The sequence below is a fragment of the Schistocerca gregaria genome, chromosome X (assembly GCF_023897955.1).
Source record: "Schistocerca gregaria isolate iqSchGreg1 chromosome X, iqSchGreg1.2, whole genome shotgun sequence".
NCBI lineage: Eukaryota > Metazoa > Arthropoda > Insecta > Orthoptera > Acrididae > Schistocerca > Schistocerca gregaria.
In genome coordinates, this window is record NC_064931.1 from 820,881,140 (window position 1) to 820,908,004 (window position 26,865).

A 26,865-nucleotide genomic window follows, 5' to 3' on the forward strand; every position below is an offset into this window, starting at 1 on the left:
AGCATTGGAGGGCAGTGTGGAGGGTAAAAATTGTAGAGGGAGACAGAGAGATGAGTACACTAAGCAGATTCAGAAGGATGTAGGTTGCAGTAGGTACTGGGAGATGAAGCAGCTTGCACAGGATAGAGTAGCATGGAGAGCTGCATCAAACCAGTCTCAGGACTGAAGACAACAACAACAACAGATCTGATGATGGCAACTTAGATTACCAAGACTAGTCATCAGAATAGTTGTATTTACCAATCTTGGCTGTTTGAAGCTTGTGTTTCTGTATTTCATGACCTTGATTTATTTCTCATAAACAGGGAAAGGATAAAATAATCTAATGTTAGATTGTGTACATTAGTTTATTGAACTTGAGCAACTTGGGTGATGCATATTGACTAAAAAAATGCACAAGGTAATCGCTCCTAAATTGTCAAAATAGTTAAAGGGAAGCTTCGGGGACATACATATTTGTCTGTCCTCCAACTGCTCCTGACTTTCTTCTAGGTCACCTGACCCCTAACTTACTGAGCACCTCTGAGATACCACTGAGTGAAATAATCATTTGGGATACAATTCAATGCAATCTTCATACATATTGCTTGATAGTAGAGAGTTTGCGCACTGGGGTGGCTCTGTTATGTAAGGTCTCTCACAATCCATCTTGTGAAGTTTCACTGCTGTCATTAGGACAAAAATTGATTCTGTTCATTGCTAAGGAAGTTTCTTTAATTCATTTTTTGTAAGTGCATTTGTTCCTTCAATAAATGGCCCTTCTACATTGGGGAGTAGAGTACAGAGGACTTAGTTGTCTTTAAAATATTGTATCTGGCAACCACTTATTTTAAACTGTTCATCACACAAGATGGTCTTTCCATAAAACAAGATTGAAAGACTGGTAAATCTTTCAATCTTTTATTAGTAAGAAAAATTACCTCAGTTGCAAATGAGGGATGCTGTTCTGGATTTTAAAATGGCTGAGAGGTTCCCACTTCCCATTATTGAGTCAGGTGGGGTAATGAAGAGTAGAAGACGTCAGGGTGGACATTTGCATCCTGAACATTGGTTTTTCATCTCTGCCAACTGTGTAGTTAGCATATGCAAAAAGGTGCTGGAACCTGTCAGTTGGAGGTTAATGTAGTGAGCCGCATGAGTTGGAGGCCTTCATTATTCTTATTTTGGATGCTAGCCTACAGCTCTTCCTCAATTGTTTGTCTGAACCTAGACTGTGCCTACTACCTTCTCGTAGCATGTGATAGTTGATAGGTTATTCATTAAAATTTGTCGCAGAAAAATTTCAGTACAGGTGAAAGCAGTCTTTAACTTTAAATGAGGTTACAGCAGACAAATTAACTTTTGGACTTGTAATCTGTTTGAGACAAAGCCATGTGGGTTTGGAAAAAGGTGTCATTTGTCACGTGAAGAGTGCAAAATTTTTCTGTCCAAATGGGTAATTCTATAAAAGTCAATGAATATGTTGACAAGCCTGATCTCAACTTGGAAGTATGTTCCACTCTGTTGATTTGCAGACAAAATGTTACCTTATTTTAGGTACGTTCTGTTGTCAGATGTGATGAGTTCTTTTAAGTTCTCGCAAAGGAGCTTAGTGTTGATAATGTATGAAAAGTATTGAAGAATATTAAACATCTCGCAGATACTTTCAAAGAACTTGGTTCACATTTGTGGATGAGATATTTAGCCATCATAGTGTCCATTATAAATAACATACAGCAAAGACATCTACTATTGGATTAACTAGCAATGGTGGAAGTACTGATATTATATAAATTTTTTAATTTGGACGCCCTATTGCAACACCTACTTTCTTTTCCTGTGCTGAAATCTATCTCAGATTATCCTTTCTCTTTTTGCCTTTCTTTCCTATGTTAACAGCCTTTGATGTTCTGTTTTCCCCCACATTCCATTTTCAACATCTTTATTCATTTCCCTTACATTACTTTTGGCTGAAGTAACTTGGTCACCTTTTGTGTTTTACCTCAATTTTCAATTTTTTTTTTTCGTGTAGTATGGGGTGACTGGGAAAAAAATGCCATAAATAGTGTCTACTGCTTAGATGACTTCCTGCACACTGCAACTGCATAGACTCATATGTGCTTAAAGGCCAACACAGATCCAGCATGGTGGGATCATTATGTAGCCTTTCAGTAGAGCCCCCTAACAATGCAGCATCACCACTTCTGATGCAAGAACTGCTAGCTTCTCACACATGCTGCAACTGGGTGGTGCTTGTGGGGAGAGTCCTTGATTGGAGTAGGTGGTGTCAGAGTGGGTATTCAATGTATGAAACATCCAGTTGAACTAACACAGTAGCCATTCTGCTTCAGCTGTCTAGACACAGGTCTAGATATTTCAACACAGGCAGTTACAATCTTGCTCCTTTCCCTACCTGGCTTCTGCATGGGGGCAGGGGACAGGCCAGACTACTGTGAGTTAATTTGCTTAATGTGTGGTCTGTAGCAGAACAGATAGATAAGTTTATGGTGACAAGATAATTAATTTTTATGAAACAAATGATGAATTTAGAGAAGTTGGCTCATTGGAAAAATTGTGGCCTGGATCACTATTAAGGCCACCTCTGCTGAAGTTTCAAGTTGTGCAGACACACAAATGATTCAGTGATATACCACTGACTATTGTCCCACTTTGCACCTTGAGTATGATGCTAGGATTTATCTTTCATAGAGACGTTATACTCAAGACACGAAAGAATCTTGGAGCAAATCTTGGGTATCAAGCTGTAAAATTTGTCTGACACACAAAATAAGAAAATAGCCTCCCAGTAAAAGCTACTTATGGTGTAAAAGTGTGAAGTGAAATGTTATGTCCCAGTGCCCATGAGGTTTCCAACATTAATGATTTGGTTATATATCATGCTGTACAGCAGATGTAAATGCGAAAACTGCAGACAAGAACTCCATGCAGCTTGTCCTTGATCATAATTGCCTGTGTGTCGTTTGCACTGAACATTGTCTACATTTACTGGTTTGCTCAGTAATCAAAAATGGAAATAAAATCACTTGCTGCCTGTTGCATATTGAGGCAAGGGCAAAAAAGTCCCTGCATCCTGTTGATGTGATGACCAATGATGCAAAAGCCACTGCAGTTACTCCCTCATCTCATTTTTTTTCCAAACCAGATTACCACCACCCTCCACTCTCATAGTTCCTGCAACATAGTCCGTCGGAACCATTTCCCACACCCATCTGGAGCAGCAGCTTCCTCTTACTGTCTACAGGTGACCCTTCTCCCCAGAACCCATGTAGCAAAAACTAGATGCCAGCCATTTGCAGAAGGAGCAGCAGCCTAAAGGGCCCACATCTGCTCATTCATCTGTCCCCATGCCTACAGCAAATAAACCCTCCATGAGAATCTCGGACACCGAAGCTTCAGGAGGAGGAAGCTGCTGTTCCTCCACTCCATCTATCAAATTGCGTTGGCGAGGTTGGGGGAGACATCTCAAATAGTCATCCATGGCACAGGGAATGCTGTTCTTCTTTCCATAGATATGCTCCTGCCAGTCCCATGATGGACCAAAGACATTCCAACAGTTATTCAGAATCATCATAGGGTCCTGCAACATCTCAAATGGCATTCTTCACAGGCTGCTGTCCTCACTTTTAAGCTACTGTACACCAAAGCTTGCTATAGAAGTTGGAGATTCCCCTATTTCACCCCACTGCCACAGAGCCAAACTATATAATAAATCTTTCACTGACTGTGAGAACTGCTTCGTGCTCTTGCCTTGTATCATAATTTGGTCCCCAGACCTGGATTCAGTTCCTCAGATGCTCCTACATCTGAATTTTACTCAAGGGCTCAATCTATGTAGGTTCTTCAACCATATTTGGCCTGAAGGCATCTTCCCATTGCATTGGTGAAATATCATCCCAATCTTTAAGCTGGGCAAAAAAACAGCTGTGTGTTGATAGCTAACCACTTATTAACCTTATCAACATGCTCTGCACACAGCTTGAAAGGATGTCTACCCTCAGATTATACTGGGTTCTCAAATATCAGTCTTTTCGTCTCCATACCAGTGTGCAATGTGGTTTCTTGGAAAGATGGTCATCAACTGACCATATGGTTAGATTAAAAATGGCAATCCAATTTTTCTAAATTGCAATGTTTTTCCACATACATAAGGCATCCCATTTTACTTACCTTCCACGAATGGAACTTTCGAGGCTCCCTATTCATTTTCATCTTTTTTTTTTCCACCAGTCGCTCAGGTTGGAGTTAGTACTTCACTAATCTCTCCATGGGTCTGAGAGAATGGCATTCCACATTGCTCTGTGCTGACTCCCACAGTTTGCCATCAGTGGGATAGTGGCTGCTGTTGGGCCACTGTTCAACCTGTACTGTATGTTGATGACTTCTGTATTTGATACAGCTCCCAGTCCATAGCCTCAGCTGAACACCAGCTCCAAAGAGCCATCTGAAGGGCGTCCACTTGGATGCTATCCCATGATTTAGAGGTCTCTCCTGCTAAAATGTTGGTCATGCATTTTTGTCGTACTAGGGTCCATCTTGACCCAGAATTTTACTTGGGTATAGAGCACATAAACACTGTTGCAAAGTCTCACTTTTTGGCCCATCTGCTTGATAAAAAATGGACTTTGCTGCCCCATTTTAGTCAACTGCATTCAGGGGCTAAGCACACTCTGCTTCCTTGCACACACCTCATGGGGTGCATATCATGCTACTCTTCTGTATATACCAGTCTTTAGTCTTGTCTCAATTGGACTATAATTCCCAGTTTACAGCTTAGCACTTTGTTTCAAAATTCTTAGACCCAGTCTAAGTGGCATTTGACTGGCCACTGGAACCTAGTGGTCTAGTCAAATATAGTGTCTCCTTTTTGAAGTGGGAATCTTCCCTCTTCAGCTCTGCTGGTACCAATTATTGCTCACTTACACAATCACCATTACACAGTTTCATCATACAACGTATCACATCATTTTTGGATACAAAGGACATTGACCTTCCTGGTACTTGCTCTCGATTGGGGTTACCAGTTCGAATACATCTTGCAGCCCTCTGACAGAATCTCTGCCTAACCTTAGAATGCACTCACCCTCTCACCTCCCCTTTAGTTGGCACTCAGGTGATGAATTAGGACTGATATATTCCACAGTCCTAGACTTCGTTGCCCCATGACCTTTCAGCATCTCTTCCTTTCAGTTAAGAGTGTGTTGGGGTGCTACCATGATCTATACTGTCAGTTCTAAAACTATGGAAAGGACAATATAGGCTTTTATGCCTCCCAGTAGTCAGGAACAATATTTATTACTGGGGTCACAGTGTTTTTACAATAGGGCTGATGGCTATTAAGAGCCCTAAATTTTACTAAACAACCCTCACTTGATTGTGTTTTAATTTGCAGTGACTAGGTGAGCAATCTCCAGGTCTCTCGAAGGCCTACTTTCTTTTGCAAGCTGCCTCTTACAGCCCTCTTTTACTGTTCTAATTGGTTTTGAGATTGTTTGCTTCTTTTTCTTTCACATGCTGTTTCCCCATTTTAGGAATAGCACTTTGCTGTGTACTGAGTGATCAATAGTGGATCAGGGGTGGACCAGCCACCATTGCATCCAAAGCTTAAGGGACAGTTTTACCTATTAATCTTGTATTTATTATTGATGTCCCATTACATTTTTAGCCTTATCACATTTACTGTTCTGAATCTTAGAGTAAGACATTCTTCCCTGTGTAACTGTTGTATCTCTAGTTAGTTAGTTAGTTGGGGGGGGGGGGGGGGGGGGGTCAGATGCGGGTGGGGTTTCACTCGCCATAGGTGCATCCCATGTCTGCTCTGATGTACATACCAGCCCAATCCATGTATTCCTCTGTAAATTATTTCACAACTCTAGCATCAGTGTTGCCTTGAGTGCCTCAATTTTTATGGCTCCTACATATCCACTTCAAAATGCATTTCTGATGGAAGTCACTAACTCAAGTTGAACTACCTCTCAACAGCAGGACCAACCACATCAATGTTTAGTCCAACACCAACCAACCATTGACATTAAGAAGCAGGAACTTTTTTGTTGAGAGCATACCCCAGTGTTCGGTCATCAGGGGGAGAGAATAGGGGGGGGGGGGGGGGGGGGGGTGGGGCGCTGTGGTGTGGGACATGCAGCACTCTAATAATGGTCACTTAAAATCTGTAATAGATAAAACCACATCAGACGACACAATTTCTGTATGGTCATTGCACCCCTATATCTAGTTGAATTTTCAAGTATTCTGGCACAAAATACCTGACTGTTGATCACACAAATAAGGTAGGAATTGGAAATGCCTAATTCTTAAAAAGTAAAACTAAGTATCGACAATTAGTCTCACTCTGTACTTCATAAAAATATTTGGTGTTGGTGATAGCAAATACTTAACAATATGAAAGTAGTGTGCATAGCAAAGTAACTCTTTCCAGTGTTTTGTACCTTGTTTCCTATCAATAAGGATTGTTATACTTAGTTGAATATGAAGTAACACAAGAAGTAATTGTAATTTGAAGGAAAAGTGGCAGGTTTCTTCTAAAGTGGGGACCATTCTTCTGGTAAATGTTATGGACTACCATTTTATAAGAATGCATAATGTAGTTAGTCTTTTGTGAGTTAGGGACATCTATGTTAATGATAATAATTAAAGAGTAGCACACAGGCACAGTTTTCATAATTGCATTTGTACTTCTTGATTACTTTCACTTGTCAAAGATTTATTTTTCATAGATCCCACGATTAAAAAGAGTAGAAGAGTTTTAGTGGGAGCTTAGATAAATTATGTGTAAGAGTTTTGATTTTAAATCCATTTAATTCTAGATTACTGTCTTGTGTGTGAGAGCAAGACTAGATTTAGTTTTTATTGCCAAGTCATTAATTTCAATGTACAGATTCCCTGACCAGGAGTGTAAGTTTGGCTATGTTCAAGTTACCCTCAAATTCCCTCAACCACAGGGTATCTTCAGTTGACCTGTTAACATGATTTTCTACAAGCCAATACACTAAACTTCCTCATCAACAAAATTGTTTGAGGCATTAGGAAACTCTGCAAAAGGTAATTGATTGCATAAAAACAGTCTTCTGGTAAGTGAGACTAGTAATTTTCAGTATTGAAGGAAATTAAGAATCATAAAATGATATTTTAGTGTTAAATAGTAAGCTTCAGGATATTAGAACATGGGGAGGGAGGAATTGGTGGTGCTTCAAATTTTTGTACACTGGTGAGAGGTAGTGCCATGAACAACATACTAAAAATCTTGGGGGGGGGAGGGGAGGGGAGGGGAGGGGGAGTTTATGGGTTTGTGGGGTATTTAAAGACCACTTTTAAACTGTAGTTTCTAGGAAAAAATGTTCTCTAGTCCAAAATTAATTAATTTGCTACAAAAAGGACCTACTCATTTTTCTCTAGGACTTAGTTTCTGCCAAGGAGGAAATGGAAGAACCTCGGATTAAGAATAATATTTTAACAATATAGAATTGATGTTTATTCTTAAATGAAGTGGGTTCAGGCAAAAGTGTGAATGTGTGTACAATAAGTGCATTAGAGCCATATTAAGGAATAAATTGTATTCTGCAGGTGTAGCAGGGTGGAAGAGGGAGGACAGGTGGAGGTCATAAAAGCACAAGGAAAAGTCACTGGATTGTGGTCATGTACTTATTTAGTTTGTAGGCCTGCAAACTGAAGTGAGTAGGCCATTCCCCACTGTCACAAGAAGCAACTACAGGGTGTTTAACAAAGTTACACCGACCATTCCGAAGTCCACATTATGAATCGCAGGTAACATGCTACACGCGCATGCCTTGGGGAGGGAGTTTCCTGCAATGTTCTTTAACACTAAATGGAATACAGCTGTGAGCTACTAATAATAGTACAAAAATGGATATGGTTGGGTTCTATGTAAATCCAAACATACTGTTCTACCCTACCAGAGGGAAAATATTCTTAGTCACTTGTATACGGCTTCACGCTCATTCTCAGTCTCGGAGACTGAGCCAGTGAAGTCTTCAGAGCCAGGGAAATCCAAAGAGCAGAGAGAGAAATCCAAAAAGAAAACCCCCTAAGACCAAGGAAATTGTTGTGGAAAACAAACAAACGCTACCTACAAGCTCTGCGTCTGAGGATGGGGTGGAGATTTTTGCATCTGCTGAGGACCTTGATCTTGCCAGACCTTTAGACACAATGGATATAGACTGCTCAGGCAATAAAACAGTGGCAGCAGGTGACTGAGGTGTAAACTGTCTCATTGAATGTTCCCTGCCTTCCCAGTCTCACAATGTCATCTTCCAGTGGAATTGCAGTGTTGTTGGTTTTTTCACCGCCTAGCTGAGTTTCAGCAACTGTTAATCTTTACACCTATCTGCATTGCCCTCCAGGAAACGTGGTTCCAGCAATGCAAACCCCCCCCCCCCCTACCCTCTGTGGCTATAAGGGATGTTACAGGAACTGTAGCGACTATAGTAGTGTCAGGTGGAGTTGACATTTGTCCTAAACTCAGTCTGTAGTGAACATAAGCTCCTTCAAACCCCTCTTGAAGCTGTGGCTGTTAGAATGACGACACAGGAAATAACTGTCTGATATGTATATCTTCCTCCAGATGGTGCAGTACCCCTGAATGTATTAGTTGCACTGAGTGATCAACTCCCTAAACCTTTCCTACTTTTGGGAGATTTTAATGCCCATAACCCCCTTGTGGGGTGGTACCATGCTTACTTGCCGAGGCAGAGATGTTGGAAACTTTACTGTCGCAATTCGACCTCTGCCTCTTAAATACTGGGGCCGCCACACATTTCAGCGTGGCTGGTGGTAGTTACTCAGGCAATCGAGGGGTGTCGGCGAGCTCTACAGCAGCATAAACGGCAACCTTCCCTGGAGCACCTCATAGCCTTTAAACAGCTCTGTGCCAGAGTTCACTACCTTATTAAACAACGGAAGGAGTGTTGGGAGAGATAAGTCTCCACCATTGGGTGCAACACATCACCTTTCCAAGTCTGGGCAAAGATCAAACGTCTTTTCGGGTGGCAGGCCCCAACAGCTGTCTCCGGTGTTACCATAAATGGCAAGTTATGTGCAGGCGCAAACGCGATTGCTGAGCACTGCTTGAGCCTCTACATCGGAGAATTACCCCCAGCCTTTTGCACACTAAACAGTGGCTGGAAGGGAACATCCTCTCATTCACTACACTCTGCAGTGAATCCTATAATGCCCCATTCACAGAGAGGGAGCTCCTCAGTGTCCTTGCACATTGCCACGACACAGCTCCTGGAGCTGATTGCATCCACAGCCAGATGATTAAAAATCTCTCATCTGACTGAAAGTGACATTTTCTCATCATCTTCAACCGGATTTGGTGTGATGGTGTCTTTCCATCACAGTGGCGGGAGAGTACCATCATTTCGATGCTCACTGTAAAAACCCACTTGAGGGTAGGGTCCTGGAGTCACGTGGCTTGCTGGCTCAATGTCAGAGCGGCTTCTGCCTGGGTCGCTCTACCACTGATAATGTTGTATCCATTGAGTCTGCCATCCGAACAGCCTTTTCCAGACAGCAACACCTGATTGCCGTCTTTTTTTTCCCCCTTTTTCCCTTTTTTCCTTTTTACTTATTTAAAGCATACGACACGACTTGGCAATGACATAACCTTGCCACATTGTATGAGTGGGGTCTCCGGGGACAACTCCAGATTTTTATCCGAAATTCCCTGTCGCTCGGTACTTCCTGTGTACAGGTTGGTGACTTCCATAGTTCCATCCATATCCAGGAGAATGGAGTCCCGCAGGGCTCTGTATTGTGTGTGTGTGTGTGTGTCTCTTTTCAGTGGCTATTAACGGTGTAGCAGCAGCTGTCAGGCCCTCCGTCTCACCTTTTCTGTATGCAGACGACTCCTGCATTTTGTACTGCTGCTCCAGTACTGTTGTTGCTGAGCGGCACCTCCAGGGAGCCATCCACAAGGCGCAGTCATGGGCTCTAGCCCACGGCTTCCAGTTTTCAGCCGCAAAGTCGTGTGTCGTGCACTTGTTGGCGTCATACCATTCATCTGGAACCCGCACTTTACCTTAATGATGATCCACTCACTGTGGTGGAGACACATCAGTTCCTAGGACTAGTTTTCGATGTTCGATTGACTTGGCTCCCTTATCTTCGTCAGCTTAAGCAGAAGTGCTGGCAGCAACTCAATGCCCTCCGTTGCTTAAGCAACACGAATTAGAATGCAGATAGCTCTACGCTGCTGCAGCTCTAAGGAGTGCTTGTCCAATCCTGAATTAACTAAGGGAGTGTGGTTTATGTAGCGCCTTCAACATCACATTTACTCAACCCTGTGCACCACATTGGGGTTCTATTAGTGACAGGAGCTTCCAGGATTAGCCCGGTGACCAGCTTACTGGCAGAGGCTGGTGTCCCTCTACTGCAGATCAGATGTGTGCAACTGCTCACTAGTTACGCAGCACACTTGAATAGTTCCCCTGAGCATCCGAATTACCGTGTCCTTTTCCCACCCGTGGCAGTCCATCTCCAGCATCGACGGCCCAGATCACGGCTAACAATTGCAGTTCACGTGCAGTCTCTTCTCTTGGAACTAGAGTCCTTCCCTTTATCACCTCTACTTGCGGTCCATTCACTTATGTCTCCATGGTGTACGCCTTGGCCGCAGCTTCGCCTGGACCTTTTGCGTGGCCCTAAAGATTCCGTTAACCGCACTGCTCACCACTGTCACTTGCTTTAAATTCTTGGTGTGTTCCGGGGCTGTGAAGTGGTTTGCACAGACAGCTCAGTGGCTGATTGTCATAGGCTTAACATATGTTAATGGAGGACATATTGAGCAGCACTTCTTGCCAGTTTGCTGCAGTATTTTCACTGCAGAGCTGGCGGCCATATCTCGTGCTGTTGAGTACATACCCTCATGCCCTGGTGAGTCATTTCTCCTGTGTACTGTCTCATTGAGTAGCCTACAAGCTATCAACCAATGCTACCTTTGCCACCCTCTGGTAATGTCCATTCAGGAGTCCAAATTTGCCCTGGAACAGTCCCGCCTTTCCGTGGTGTTTGTGTGGACCCCAGGACACATTGGCCAGCCTATCGGCAAGTTCGTTGCCAGGGATTCCAAACAGACGATGCAGAAATAGCTTCTGGAGATAGGCATCTTCGAAGCTGACCTGCGTTCTGTCTTACACAGCAGGGTTTTGCAGCTTTGGGAGACGGAATGGCATAACAGCACGCACAACACGTTCATTAACGAGACTATGAATGTGTGGAAGTCTTCCGTGAAGACCTCCCGCAGAGAATCAGTTGTCCTCAGCCACATATGGGCAGTGTGGAGCTGGCAAACGCATGGTTACCTATTCCGTCACAAGGACCCACCTCAGTGTTGCTGTGGCTCCTAAATGACAGTCATCCACCTCTTGCTGGACTGCCCCCTTTTAACTGCCCTGTGGCAGACTTTTAACTTTCCCAGCACCCAGCCTTCGGTGTTAGGCAACTGCCTCCACAGCAGCTTTAGTTTTAATTTTTATCCATGATGTGGGTTTTATACTTCTATGTAGGTTTTGGTTCCTGTCCCTCTGTCCCATCCACCATAGTGCTTTTAGGGTGGAGGTTTTAATGTATTGCAGAGTGGCTGGCTTTCCCTTTTTATTCTCGTGGTTGGCCAGCCACTGTAATCTGCTTTCATGTTTTACTCTTTTGTTTCTAGTGTGTCTGTTTTTTTTCCCCCCTCCCTTCTGGTGTTTGTTGTCTTCCCTTTGTGGCTTTTCCTTCCTTTCCATTTTGTGTCATGTTTCATCTGTTTTATTCTCACATTTGTGGCATTGTTTTATTAGGAACAAGGGACCGATGACCTTGTAGTTTGGTCCCTTCTCCCGCTTCTAAACCGACCAACCTAGTGACTTGTAAGGCAGTTGCAGCATTTTTCCAGAAAATGAGACTTTCCACCATGATTGCTGCTTGCTTTCAGTTTATAGACAAGATGTACCACTGCAGTTTTTTGTGTCTAGTTATCCTATGTCAGCAGACAAAAGAACTTCACTGAGTTCATGTTCATATAAGGAGATTATTTTGAGTTTGAGTGAACACTTATTTACAGCTGGTAAGTGAGATCATGTCAAAAAATCCCGAACTCAGCAACTAGAGCTGTCAAATGTCTAACACGCTGAACAGCATGCTCCAAGTGTAAACTATCAACATGGATTCAACAATGCCAATTTTATTGTCTACACTATCACTAGCTGGAATACTTCTCACACGAGGGAGAATCAAATGAATCACCCCAGTCTCAGCCCTCCCAACATCTGAAGTAGCCCAGAGGCTTACAATGGCTCCCTCAGCAATAGAAGTCATCTGAGTGTTGTGGAACTTAGATACAAATATTTGAAGCTTCAGGCACACAATGCATTATAGGAGATTACTGTATATGGCGTAAATGTGATCAGTTCCATCCCATTAGAGGTTCACACCCACATTGCAAGATGGGCTGTGGAAGTGCTATAAGTGGTTCAACTCAATGCAGCCTACTCAGGTGCCAGAAATTCCTGAGTGGAAGAGTGGTTACTTGCCTTATGCTGCCAACAATAGACAACAGCAAAGTGCCGCATTAACCAAGCCAATCCTTTCCCACCAACACTGCCTTGGTCCCTGCGAACATAACACTAACAAGATACACTTTCAGCCATTGTTTATAGGAACATACCTTGTATTGTACATAAAAGCTCTGTTAACTGGGAATGAGTAAATCCACTGAATAAACTTTAACTCAGAGAAGTTACTTTATGTACCCTCATAAGAGAACAGGACAGGAAATGCTGGGGAGGTATAGTCTGTCTGTAAACTGAAAAATAATCAGCAGTAATGGTGATGGAAGTCACCTTTACTAGAAATATGGTAAAACTGCCTACCAGGATGGCTAAAAATATCTAATCTCCCCTCCCCCATTATTACACCACCAGAACATAATTTATCCCAAACATGGCCGTGCTGCCCTTAAGTGTGGTACACACATTAAATATTTGTTCTTAACCCCCTTCATTAAAAAAAATTAATACCACTAACACTATTCTAATAACCTGCAATTTTTTTCCATTCTCTGCAATGTGGAAAGTATTAGTTCTAGAGGAAAAAATGAGTAGATATTTTTCATAGGAAACAAAGTATTTTTATTTTGAACTAGGGAACAGTTTTGCTATAATCTGTGACTTTAAAAGCACTAATGGTAAACAGTTGCTTTAAATGTATCCCTCTGCCCACACTCCAGAACTCCACTGGTTGGGAGTTCTAGTATGTTGTTCATGGTGTGCCCTCCTACAGCTGTACAAAAATTTGGGACTGAATGAATTTTTGCCTTATTACACCTTTTTTGCTCTTTGTTGACTAGGCAATGTGTAATTCTGTTACCATCCTGTCATGTTTGTATAAGACATAATCTGAATATGGATGTACATTTGATATGGACATGAGAGGTTGCTGATGTAGTTACACAAATCTGAAGATGATTCAAGGAGATTAAAACTAGTCATACTGCATAAAGGAATGTAAAACTGGGACTGAAAAATAAATTAAATTTGAAAATTATTTTAAATAAAAAATTCTATCAAGTTTGGGCACTTTGTAGAGTCAGTCAGATGAACGTTGTTGGTTTATTAGCATCTTCCATTTTAAGGCCAGTACACAGTGAAGACTAAATACTGAAATCGGTACTTCAATGTTGCTTCTCTGAAGATCACACTGCTGTCCATTCTGGCACCTCTTCTAGTAATAGCTCACATTTATTGATTCTGGTTGGTAACATAGTTAAATAATTGTTGCAAAATGCAAGAAGGCTTCTTGATAGTGTTCGATTACACCTTTGCTGAGCAGTTTCTAGCCAGTTAGTACCCAAATGTATTGCTTCAAGGGGAGAGTTAGTTGCACAGTTCTGGAAGTGTGCCTTCAGAGAAGTCGGGTAAAATATTACTGTCTCCCAGATACTTCCCATATGAGAGTGACTAAAATTAGCAAAATTAAAGCTTACCGTCATCTACACAGTTTCCCATCTGCAATTTTTATGAACAAAATACGATAGTTAGTAAAATTATATTGGCACGCTATTAAACCACCTCCTCATGTAAAGTGCTCACAGGATTTCTGTATGAATACATTCTCCTGAGCACTGATGGCAACTATGTTGTTCAGTGAATTGTGTTCCTGTAGAAGTAAGTTCCTGCAGGTGAGACTCCATAAACAAGACATATTAAGTCTTAAAACTTGGAAACACAAACTTTGTTCCAACAACACAAGTTTCGTAAAGAACTTGGACCATAACTTTGTGTCAAAGAACTGTGGAATGCACTGACTGACTTTAATCATACCAGGACAGTGACTGGATTAACTTGAAAACAAATCGCTTAGGTTACAATGTGTAGTGGAATCTGTCTCAACTACTTGAGTATGTTGAAATCCATTATGAAGATTTGTGCGAAATGGCTGTATAGTCTATTATTATTATTATTATTATTATTATTATTATTATTATTATTATTATTATTATTATTATTATTAAATGGCAATAGGCTCATGGGTTTGACAACTTATTAACATTAATTCACTGTGGAAAGCCTTTTAATACATATTTTAAAATAAATAACAGTAGTTGAATGTGTTAATAACACATCAACTGCTGTCTCTGACATAGTTGGGTATTCGCTGTTTGATAACCAAAATGTTTCTAAAGAGACTTCAAAAAAATTTTGATTTCATTGTTTTGTTTCAATTCTGATCTGACAGTTCTTCCTGTAAGCCTAAACCTAAGGTATTCGGAAGATGCTTTAAATCCCCAAATGGGTCACAAATCCAGTCAAAATCTTCTACACTCTCTCCAAAAGCTGTTTTGAAATTCAGCTGTAAGATTAATAAATGTTCTTCAAATTCTTGCCGGCTGGTGTGACTGAGCGCTTCTAGCCATTTCAGTCTAGAAACGCGTGACTGCTATGGTAGCAGGTTCGAATCCTGCCTCGTGCATGGATGTTCTAGAGGACTCTTGACCTCAGAAGTTAAGTCCCATAGTACTCAACCATTTGCACTTTATTTAAAAAAAAAAATCAATAAACACCTTGTTATCCGTAGTTAATGGCAGTTTAAATTGTCTGTATCCACAACTTTAACTCCTTCTGACTAGGATGGATAATGTTCAAGCATTATTATTATTATTATTATTTCTACCTTGTATTTTTTTGTTTAGTTAATACCTTACTGCTCCAGGCAGAAGACGTGCTTTGTTAATGTTACAGTTTCATGACTTTGACTGATAGACTGACATTACAGTGTTTGTCTTTGGTATGCCTGTGTAGTCACACAATCAGCTAAGCAAAAAATTTGTTCAGTTTACACATTTGTGTATATCTAAAAACCAGACTTCAGAAACCACATGTGCTGAGATTAACATTTTTTACTGTATTGTGCAAATTCACATTTGCAAGTGCTGTGATAAACTTGTGCTGTTTTTGTCAATTGTAAGCTTAAAACTTACTTGTGCTCTTCTAATATTTCTTAGAACAGCAGTCCTTTGCATAAACTCATAATAAATTGGCATTTGATTGTTACTGTAGCATATGTTGTAACATACTGTTAAATCTAGTTTTCCCTTTCAAGAGCAGTAAAGACTATCTAGTTATCATAAAAGTTTGAGGGTTTTTTCCTATAATTAACCTTAAAGTTTCACAATTTTAGGCATGGGTGGCTGCAGCAACTGTAAATTTTAAATATAAAGTGTGTGTATATACAACAGGTTCCATAAGTTTAGTGTAAAAGTTTTAAGAAACTAGTAATTTTTACCACAGCTTTTTCTGTTGCCTTAATAAAACTCATTTTGTGTATTTGCTTAAATTCTTACATGGAATTAGTAATTCTTTAGATTAACAGATTAAGGTAGTCAGCAGGCGTAGTTCAGTTATTTGTTAACTGCCCTGTAAAATAGTGCACCAGCCACAATGCAGCATGACTGTGAGTGCTGATCTCAACAACAAAAAATGAGTTAGTTGATGTTAACAAGCAGCTGGAAATCTCCCTGACTATTTTCAAGCAATTGGGTGCTGCGAATTGATAAGTTGGAAGAGCTCCCTAGAATCGTGTAGTACCAAAGCTACATAGAGTACTATCATATGCTGTGGATAGTGTTCTCTGTGAGAAGTATAAAATCTCACTACTTGTCCACTTGACTCTGGTGTGCCAATGGTAGAGCTAGGCATCCTCTATGGAGTAGACAGATGACAGATCACTGAGGGTGTTGTACTGATCCCTGTAACCAACAATAAGTTGCTGTCTTTAACTGAAACTGAGCCAGTGGGACTCTCCACTTGTGGACAAATTTGCATAATTTCATGTCAGTAAGAAGCAAATGCAAAATAGTAGACATTAATGCATCAATTAACCATCAGCAGTTCAAACTTAATGCAGACTAATGGTACCCTTTTGGGAAATGGCAGCAAGGAACAAGAACACAAAGTGCTCTGTGTTTGCCTGGGACCTCAGTCAACATACTTAGGTTACTCTGACAGCCATTGATGACAGAATGCAACCAACTGCAGATTATGGTGCTCGTTTAAACAAATGCCTGTCAGAGTTAAGAGGTCATACTTAGATCATCTAGTGACTACCAGTTAAGATTGAGAATACCAGCCATGCAAATGGAGTTTCATTGAAGATCACAATTCACAGCATTTACATAGAACAGATTGTGCTTGCTCCCTCTCCCCCACACTTCTTAGAGTGGAAGTACTGAACCAGAGACTTGGAATGTTCTGTGACTTCCTGAACTCGTGCCATAGAGTTGAGAGTTGTAGGGTCCCCTTAAAATGGGTCATGTGTGAACTACACATCAAAGGCTGCTCTGTGTGGGGGTGTGCACAAGGGTTTCTTAGAGTGGATGACTCTCCATCCAGACTAGATAACAACTGTAGGGGACCCAGAAGTCTAAGGTATGCCCCCACAGGTGAGAGGATTCAATTTCTTGTAGTTAACTGCTGAAGCATTCACAACAAAGTGCCAGAGTTTGAAGCACTCCTGAAAAGCAGCGAAGCTCACATAATATTAAGTACAGGAAGCTGGTTGAAACCTGGAATTGATAGCTCTGAGATTTTGGGAGGGAATTCCTTTACATTGAAAGGATGAGCTAATGAGGACTGGGGGTGGTGTATGTGTCACAGTAAACAAAGTCAGATCCACCGTGATAGAAATTGAAGCTGCATGAGCAATTTTTGGGAAAGACGCAGTATCAGGGGTGGGCATAAAATGGTAACTGGATCCTTGTATTGCCCACCAGACTCATCTTGTGGTGTAACTAATCATAGGGTCATCAGTGGAGACTTCAATCATCTGATAATCAATTGGGAAAAATCCATTTTGTTAATGGTGGGTGTTTTGGGACATCTTGTGAAACATTACTAAATGCCTTCTCTGAAAACTCCCTAGAGCAGATTGTTAGGAACACTCGCCTTATTATGAAAATATTAGATCTAATGGCAACAAATAGACATGACCTGTTTGAGGATGTCCACATCGAAATTGGTGTTAGTGACAATGACATGGTTGTGGCAGCAGTGATTACCAAAGTACAAAGGAAAATTAAATAAAGTAGGAGGTATATGTTCAGTAAACTAGATAAAAAGGCAATAGGCTTATATTAATAAGGAACTTGAAACTTTCAACACAGGACAGGTGCATGTAGAGGAACTATGGCTAAAATTTAGATACCTGACCATGTACAGGATAGATACGTGGCCAGTAGAACCATTGATGATGGGAAGGTCCCTACATGGTACAGTCTCTGCAGAGAACTGTCTAAAGGAAACAGATTACTGCATTATAGGTGTAAAACAAAACTTAGATCTATAGAGGTGCTGAATGAAACACAATTGTCAAGAGACCAGTGTGTTAAGACTTTAATGACCACCATCACAGAATATTGTCAAATGGATTTAAACAAAGAAATTCCAGCCATATGTAAAGGCAGTTAGTGTGCAGTCTTTAGAGAATGAGATACAAACTGAAATTAAGGGTAGCTTAGCAAAAACAGAAATGCTTAACTCAGTTTTCAAATGTTCCTTTACAAAGCAAAAGCCAAGGGAACTGCCCCATCATACCACTGAAAAGATGGGTGAAAAGTGTTGCTGTCAGTGGTGTTGAGAAACAGCTGAAATGATTAAAATTGAATGAAGCTCCAGGGACCAATGAAATCACTGTCAGATTCTATACTGAATTTGTGGCAAAGTTAGTCCCTCTAACTATACTTTATTATAGAGCCCTTGAACAAAAGTTGTGACCAGTAGTTGGAAGAAAGTACATGTCAGTACTATTTACAAGAATAGTAGTAGACATGATCACCAAAACTACTGCCCAATATCCTAAACATCAATTTGTCACAGAATCTGTGAGCATATTCTAAGCTCAAAATAATGAGATCTCAAACAGAATGATCTTCCCCATTCCAACCAGTGTGGATTCCAAAAATATTAATACGAAACCCAACTCACACTTCATTGCCTTAACATACTGGAAGTTGTGCAGATAGTTCAAACAAAAATGGCTTCCCAGTGAATGAGACGATGATCAGTTTGTTAGGATTCAGTTTCTGTGCATTACCCACAAAGCCTTTGACTCAGCATGTCATTCAGGCAACTCTTTCTGTACTAACTATAATGCAGTCCTCCCCCAGTAATTCAATGCAAACCACGAATTTATTAGTCACATGAAATATTTCTTCGCAAAAAGAAATTACTTGAAATGATCTGAAGTGAGAATTTAAAACTGGTCTTTATTTTCTTCATAATTTGATGCCACCGGACATGTCACCAACTCAGCAGCTGATGGTGTCAGCAGACTAAGGTTTTTAAATTTCATTAGCATCTTCTGAACAAAGTACTATTTTTAACATTTCTTTATATGTGGGCAATTACTGTGTTTCTGCTATCGTAAGATTTTTGGCCTTTTCGATAAGGTAAGATACCTTGTAGCTAGCATCATGTACATGTGCTGATGTAGCATTAAGTTTCACTTGTTTTCATTTTGTTCTAACAACTGACAAAAATGATTCACATCTTTACTTAAAGAGAGGAGCATTTTCTTGATAAATTTCCCACTTCAATGGGAACTGCAGGAGCATTAGTTTGTAACAAACACTATCTGGGATTGGGCATATTTTGTCACCACACCAGACACCGATAAGAGTAATAATCATTACTGTATTGAATTTGAACTGCTTTCTTTCTTTGGGCTCCATGGTTTCAGTAATTGCACTCAGCGTCGGATGACTCCATACAATGAACTTATCCATATCGAAAAAAGATCAGAATCGCTGTAATAGAAAATACTGGTGTAGCAATCACAATATTCACATTAGTGCAGAGCACAGCTATAATAAAACTGAACTGGAATGCTCTGTGAGAAGTCCAGGATGTAATAACAATATTGTTGAACTGAAATACTGTATTGTTGTCTGACAATTTGTGGGTCCTTTGGCAGTGCATGAAAAGATCAATAAAGTTTAAGAATTGGCTAAAAACTGGAACAAATATCTAAGGCAATAAAAATGAGAGGGGGGGGGGGGTGTAATACCAGAATTGTAGGGAAAAATGTGATATTACAAAGTACTCGTATCTTAATGGCATAGCCGGTATATTGATACAGGCAGGAATACAATAAACTTAAGATAAGCAAGGTATAACAACAATATTGAATAAACAAAATGTTTAGTTTGTGTGAAAATATGTTATCAGCATCTATTAAATATAGAATAAACAAGCACCTTTTTACTTAAAACTGAAAAAATAATTCAATTTTAATTTCTTTTCAAACAAAAAAATTTCTAGTGTCTAGAATCGACTTACCTTAATTTCTTACAGTAATAGTTAAATGTTCACATAACACCCTTCAGTTCATGGTGGTACACCAGTTGCAGAACACTGACCTACACTATGCAATAGGTGAATTTTAAATATGGCCTCTTCCACTTTATTTGCACTATAACTTTGTTGTTGGTCAGTTCCCATTTTACAGATAAGGTTTTGCACAGGTAAAGAGGTGTATCTCTTTGTTCATAAACATATCCAATTTGTTGCACTTTACAATGGCCTAATGTACAGTGACAGAAACATGGAAATAAAAGTGCACATAACAAAACTTGCTGTACAGTCATCAATCTGAAATACACTGTGCAGAATTAAGTAGTCAAATATTAACAATTTGGGGATACACACAAAATACATACATCTTAAACATGTTGCAGCACAGATTTTAACACATTGTGTGCTGTATGCCTCGCTCAGGATTCTCATTACATCATTGTTTGCCTGTTGTGGGCTTAAAGCTGCATAGATGTTGAGTGTTATTCCCAACAGCAAACTTTCAGTTCAACAGACACACAGGAGTTAACATGTTGCCAGACACACTGGTGATTTTTGGTGGAGGGGTGACTATTTAGACAGGCGTAAGAATATGGTAAGATTTCCAAAACTCCTCAATGCTTTGAAAATCATTAGTTTTTACTATTTTTGCACACTCTAATACATCATTATTATATGGTATGTGGTAAGTGTTGCAGGTCATTATAATTTAAAAGTATATGGAACATTATTAATATGCAGTGTGACAGCCCTTATTTACAAGCATGGCATCCAGCTTGAAATCAATCTGTTATGATCCTATACTCCTCAATTGTAGTGTCTAATTTAATTAGTGAGAAATGTTTTCTGAGCCAGAAAACATAGCAATGAAATACTAGTAAGTTCAGAATCTTGCAGGCATTTGAAATTAGGATTCAAACTTTTAATGGCAGTTATTTCATATGTAAATCATTTTCAAATAATTTAAAATGTTTTCAAAAAGCTGGAAATATTTGCTTTCTAATGACTGGTAACAATACCACCTATGATGCCTATTAGCTCAAACTGGTTTCTAATGAGAGGACATTGTAATTTTGGTTAACCATAACTTTAAATTGCTCAGGCTTCTACTAAAACCAATTGTAACCTTGTAATCAGAAACGTAAGATAGAAAAAATAAACTATATATATTTAAATGGGATTTCTTAAGCAACAATTTGATGTATGCCTCTATGTATTTCATATTGCATGTGCAGTTGTATTAAATGTAGAATAAGAGTGAAACATTTGTTATTTATGGGAGCAGAACCCACAGAAAATGGAGTAGTTTCCAACTTGCTAGGTCTCAAACTGTTTCTGAGCAATGTACAAACATTCGTCAGAATAGATCTGCTTAGTAGCAATGGATAAGCAGTTCAGTACTGCAGTGTCACTGCTCCGCCAGAAAATATGCAGAACAAAAGATACATGTGATGTAAAGTTGTGGACTTTTGAAATGAGTTCATTTATTGGTTGTCACCTTAAGTGTTAAACCCTTTGGTCATCTTGTGTCCATAGCAGTTTCTTCAACTATTTGAAACATTTCAGTGGGTTATTTACTGGAAGGCTTTTCTAGATTCTAGTAGTGCACAAGAAAATTTGTGCTGGTTGCACTTGCGAAAGGACTCGAATGGATCACAAGGCTGTAATGAAAAACAGTAGAATCATAACTTCAGTCATACGATGAAACTTTAAATTTTCAGAATGAGTCTAGACTTCTGGAATGAATGGGAAGGACAAAAATAACTGGACAACTCTACTGTTGGATGATCTGTTAAGTGCAAATTGTATGGTATAAAACAATATTTATTAAGATGAAGTTTATGCATATGAATGTTATCCCTATTTATTTTTTGGTTCACAGGTGTTATGGTGTATCGTGCTTATCCAAATTTCCGCAAGTACCACTTGAAGGTGACGCATGCTGTGATGCAGATAATTGCATTTATATTATCCGTGATTGGCCTTCAGGCTGTTTTTGATTCACACAACCTTGCTACACCTCCAATTCCTAATATGTACTCACTTCACAGCTGGATTGGGTTGACAGCTGTTATACTATTTGCTTGCCAGGTATTAGAAAATTCTTTTCTCCATAGAAGCTTAAGGGAGCTTAACTGTAACAAAACATTTGTCATCAGTTTTGCAAACTTCCACATAAAGTTCTAACTAGTGCTTATTGTTGGTATGCATTTTTTAACTTCAGTGTTGTATTTGTGTGCTGAAGACTACTTGCAAGTTGTGTGTGAATTCAAACATGAACATAATGTTTTTAATCCTTTTCTATAAAATTTGTGGTCATCTTTGCTGAGTGAGTCAAAGAACAAACTTGTTGCTGAAAGTACATCCTGCTGACACCCCCATACAGCCAGAACAGAAGTAAACTCCTGTATGGAGAGTGCCACTATTCATATTAACATCCCAGAATGCTGGGGTTCATGCAGACCTTGAATATTCAGACATTATGTTCATAAGATATTGAAATAACATTCCAGAACTGAGGAACACTAAATAAAAAATTACTAGTGACCCACAGCACACCAGCTAACATTGTTAACCTCCATGCCTCCCTTCTTACTATAGAGCCCATGATAATAAAGATAAGAAAAACTTTCACCTTTTGCAACTAAGTTGTATTTTTTGCATACCAGAACAGAGGTGAAACATGCTTGATAGACAAATAAAACATTAAGTGGCAAAATATTTTTTCTTACCTGTATGATACAGCACAATAAGAATTTTACTTGTAAGTAAAGATAATGGGAAGTGATCTAAGAAACTAAAACTCAGAACCTGTCAATAAACACCAGTAAGACTACTAAATCACAGAACTCTTCGCAGAGTCAACCGCTTTTCTCTGAATCATCTGTGGATCTCATATTTGAGAGAATAAATCTTTTAAATTATCAACAAAGTTTCACTTGTGTATGATCTACTACTGATATACAAGAAGCTATATTCTGCTATGGCATAATATTTAAAGGGCTTGATCTCAACCTTTATGTATATGAGGTGACATCAATTAAAGTATTGGACTCGTCCATTTTCACAGACTGTTAGTCTGTGTATAGGCTGTTTAATATGCTAGGATTATGTCAGCACACTGTATCTTTGCTGCGCACTCTCCTTAACAATTAGATGATGATAATCTTGTTTAGTTTGTATTCAAAAAATTTAGAAACATAACTTGTTTCTAAGCTTAACAGCACAAACTAGTAAAAATCTTCCTACAAATAATTAACCAATTCTGTTTCAGTTTATAACTGGGTTCATCACATTTCTCTTCCCTGGGTTAAAAATATCACTGAGGTCGGCATATTTGCCTATACATGTATACTTTGGAAATATGGCCTTTGTATGTTCTGTCGCTGCTGCTCTTCTTGGTATGACTGAAAAGGCGTTCTTCATGCAGACTCCGTAAGTAAAATTTTTGTACTGAATGTTGTGCAAATGCATTTTTTAAAAATGCTTTACCTAGCAGGGAAAGGTCATGGTGACACAGTAGCAGAAATTTATATTTTTGAGTCGGGGGTGTTAAGGTGCACTGGTTGGTCGGGCATGTGAAGAGCTTGTATTTGGGGTTACTTTAAGACAGTCTTCATTCACAAAAGTTGATACCGATCAAAAATAGTTGACTGAGAAATTCGTTAATAAAAATAATGTGCATATAATTTTGCTCTTTTAGTAGTCGGTGACTTGTCACTGTTGCTGATAATCACTGAAGAAAAATATCCGTCTATATAGAGCTGTGGGAATTGAAAATGCAAGGAAAAAAGTGGTGTGTAACGATTTATTCCTGTTGTTTGATTTATTATTTAACATTTGCTTTTAGATCTACTCATTTTTATAAACTAGCCATTGCTATCAAATGGCACTGTTAATGGTGAGACATTAAAGTGTTATCCATACTATGTATTCCTACAGGAAGTGGATTATTTTTTGGCAAGATAATCTAGTCTCCACAAAACTAAAACTGTAAGTAGCTGGAAATTTTCGGAGTGCTTGCAGGAATTTTAACTCAAAAGTTCAGATCTTTTCCTGTTGTGAAAAGGAAACTGAAAGGTTAATACATTGTTTCTTTGATATCTATTGACACTATGGACACGAGATCGTTAGCTTAGTTAATTTTCCACAGATACTGAAGCAGATAATTTGCTGCTTACACTCCTTTATAATGAAATAAACAACTGATGGTGTGACCCAAGTTACTGGGATGGTATGATTAGTGTCTCTTCAGATGAGATGAATGTAGGAATACTATTAAAGGGTATTAAGGGGGGGGGATGAAGATAGTGTCTACAACCCTTCTTGTAATTATGAAACTATATTTGCACATACTAAGTTGAAATGACCCCTCAAAGCACAATGTGCAAAAGCTGTATTACATCATTCACAGTTACACGATACGTTCTTATTAACTATGAAAGCATACCACAAAATCTGACTTATACAACCTACAGTAGTGCCATTGAGTGTGCACACTTCAATGAAGCGTTTGTTTGTTTCAGTGTCAAGAGGTGTACATGGGTTGTGGTATACTAAATAAATTAATTATGCTTGTATTTTTCTTTTCAATTTATGTATTAAATATTTATCACTTTCAGAAAATGCAATAAGTTTCATTTTTATTATAAATAAATATATTTAGCTGACAGTGGTTTAAAAACTTCACTATTTCACATGATTGTGCAGCTGCAGATAGTTCATTCTGTCCAGACAAATCAAACAATTAATGAGTATTGTTATTGCTTTATCCAAAGAGGAAAAGTACTCTGATCATTGTTTAAACTGTAACACTCATGTTGCTGCTGCTGCTGCTTTTTCTTTAAAGTGAACTGAGCTGACAGACGATATTCAAAACAATATCTCCTGTACCACAAAGTGTCCGTTGGTCACAGCAGTAAACTGAATGAGGCAGTAACACTCTGAAGAATCTTACACATATGCAGAAATAGCAGAGGGGTTGGATGGAGGCACTATAAAGTTGGATTGAGAAGTCCGTGAGCGGTATGAAGAAGCAGTTAAACTCTGCTCTAAGAACTGGCAGAAAACCAATCTTGACTGATCAAAATGTGTAGCTTCTGTGTTCTCCCTGATCTCAACATAATTGAGAACTTTGAGTAAAGGCTGAAAATCATGGTTGCATGATGGAATCCCAGTAAAGGGGAACTGATACAGTAATTGATCAATTCAGGGTTCAATTATCTATCCAGATCATCTTGGACACCTGGTAGACTTGATACTGCATGGAATTGAGGCAGTGAACTAAATTGAAAGGTTATCCCATGAAATGTAAAGAAACATTGCAATAACTTTGATACCAAATAATTCGCAATTTTCTGAAATTGTTAGGTCATGAGTATTTTGTTTAATTTTAATTAGGTGTAATTAATTTTTATATTTTTTATCTCAATTTTTCAGACATTAGATCATGCTCCCTTAAATTATGTTAAAATTTATTGGTCTTTAAACTAAAATAAACCACTGTGTGCAATATTCACCGAATCTCCAGCGTCCTGATGGACCATTCATAAGTGCAGGTGGGTTTCTTTTGTGCAGAGCATTCCAAACTAGCACCACTAGTATATCACCCATACTTGATGCCTAAACAAAGACCAAAAGTGTGGCAAATCTTGCTTTGTAGGCACAATTCTTGAGGGGTATATGTGTTTGCTGCTTGTTGTATAGCTATTACTTCAAAATTACTAATCTGCTACTCAAAATTGCATCTCAGGGTCGACATCATAACCCCTCCCTCGAGGATGGGGTGGATCGCTACTCTTCGGCAGGTTCGTGCTTGGCTACCACAGGGCCCCAACCTTTGCAGCATCTTGTTTCCCCTCTGTGCTGCATGTCTATCCTCTTGGTATTCTGGGTTGTTTTTGGGAATGTTCTGCATTGTCTCTAGCTGACAGAAGAACAATCTCACCTGGTTTTTGCTCCCTTTTCATTTTTTATCTTCTCCTAGCCTTACTCCACTTCAGTGTTTGAGGTTCCTCTTTTTCTTCCTCTCTGAGCGCTACTGAAGGCCAGGCAACGTGTCTGACACATAACAGGTGACTGGGTAACACATACTTCCCAGCCCCAGGTCGCATTTACCCCCTGGTAAAGGCCAGGTTCATGGAGAGGTGACTGCCTGAGCTGCTATCTTCCAAATTGCCAATGTTCCCCCTGTAAGGTGTTTGGGAGGTCTGACATGAAGTTTGTTGGTTGGTTTGGGGGAAGAGACCAAACAGCGAGGTGTTCGGTCTCATCGGTTTAGGGAAGGAGGGGGAAGGAAGTCGGCCGTGCCCTTTCAGAGGAACCATCCCGGCATTTGCCTGGAGCGATTTAGGAAAATCACGGAAAACCTAAATCAAGATGGCCGGGTGCGGGATTGAACCATCGTCCTCCCGAATGTGAGTCCAGTGTGACATGAAGTATGAACAATCACTTACAGCAGGTGTGCCCCCTTGTGAAGGGGCCCCACCCCTTAGTTACAAGGAACGCACCATCAGAAATGCTGGCAATTGTAGGGATTTTCTCGCAATGAGCCAATCATCTTCACAGTTAGTCTAAAAAAACATAAACGAAATGGGATAACTATTCAGACCCTTCCAGCTGGAGAGATTCCTCTTTGTTTCACATACTGAAGAAAAGTCAGTCAATTGTGATGGTAAATCAGTTTATTATTCGGGAAGGTGTTGATGCAATTGCCAGCCCTGTGAAATCCTGCTCTCGTTCACAGAATGGAACTTAGCTTTTGGAAACTACTTCTGATTCTCAAGTACAACTGCTTGCTGCTGCGCTTCTGCACGGCTATTCTGTTCACGTTGAGGCTCATAGAACTTTGAACTGTTCCCGTGTTATTTGCACTAGGCTGCTCCTCAGTCCAACTGAGGCCGAAATCCAAAGATACCTCTCTGGTGAGGGTGTCATTGCTGCCCATCAGGTGATGAAAAAGGTAGATCACTCCTTAGTGCTGATACAAAACTTCCTAGCA

The 26,865-nt window shown here is 39.7% G+C and overlaps 1 protein-coding gene across 2 annotated transcripts in view; it reads left to right on the forward strand.

Moving 5' to 3' along the window:
• Positions 1–26,865, forward strand: part of LOC126299017 (transmembrane ascorbate-dependent reductase CYB561) — a 46,813-nt gene that overhangs the window by 12,977 nt on the left and 6,971 nt on the right. For both annotated transcript variants that reach the window (XM_049990652.1, XM_049990653.1), the window contains exons 3-4: positions 21,748–21,956; positions 23,140–23,300. In XM_049990652.1, coding sequence (XP_049846609.1) covers positions 21,748–21,956; positions 23,140–23,300 — 370 coding nt within the window. The remainder of the gene's footprint in view (positions 1–21,747; positions 21,957–23,139; positions 23,301–26,865) is intronic.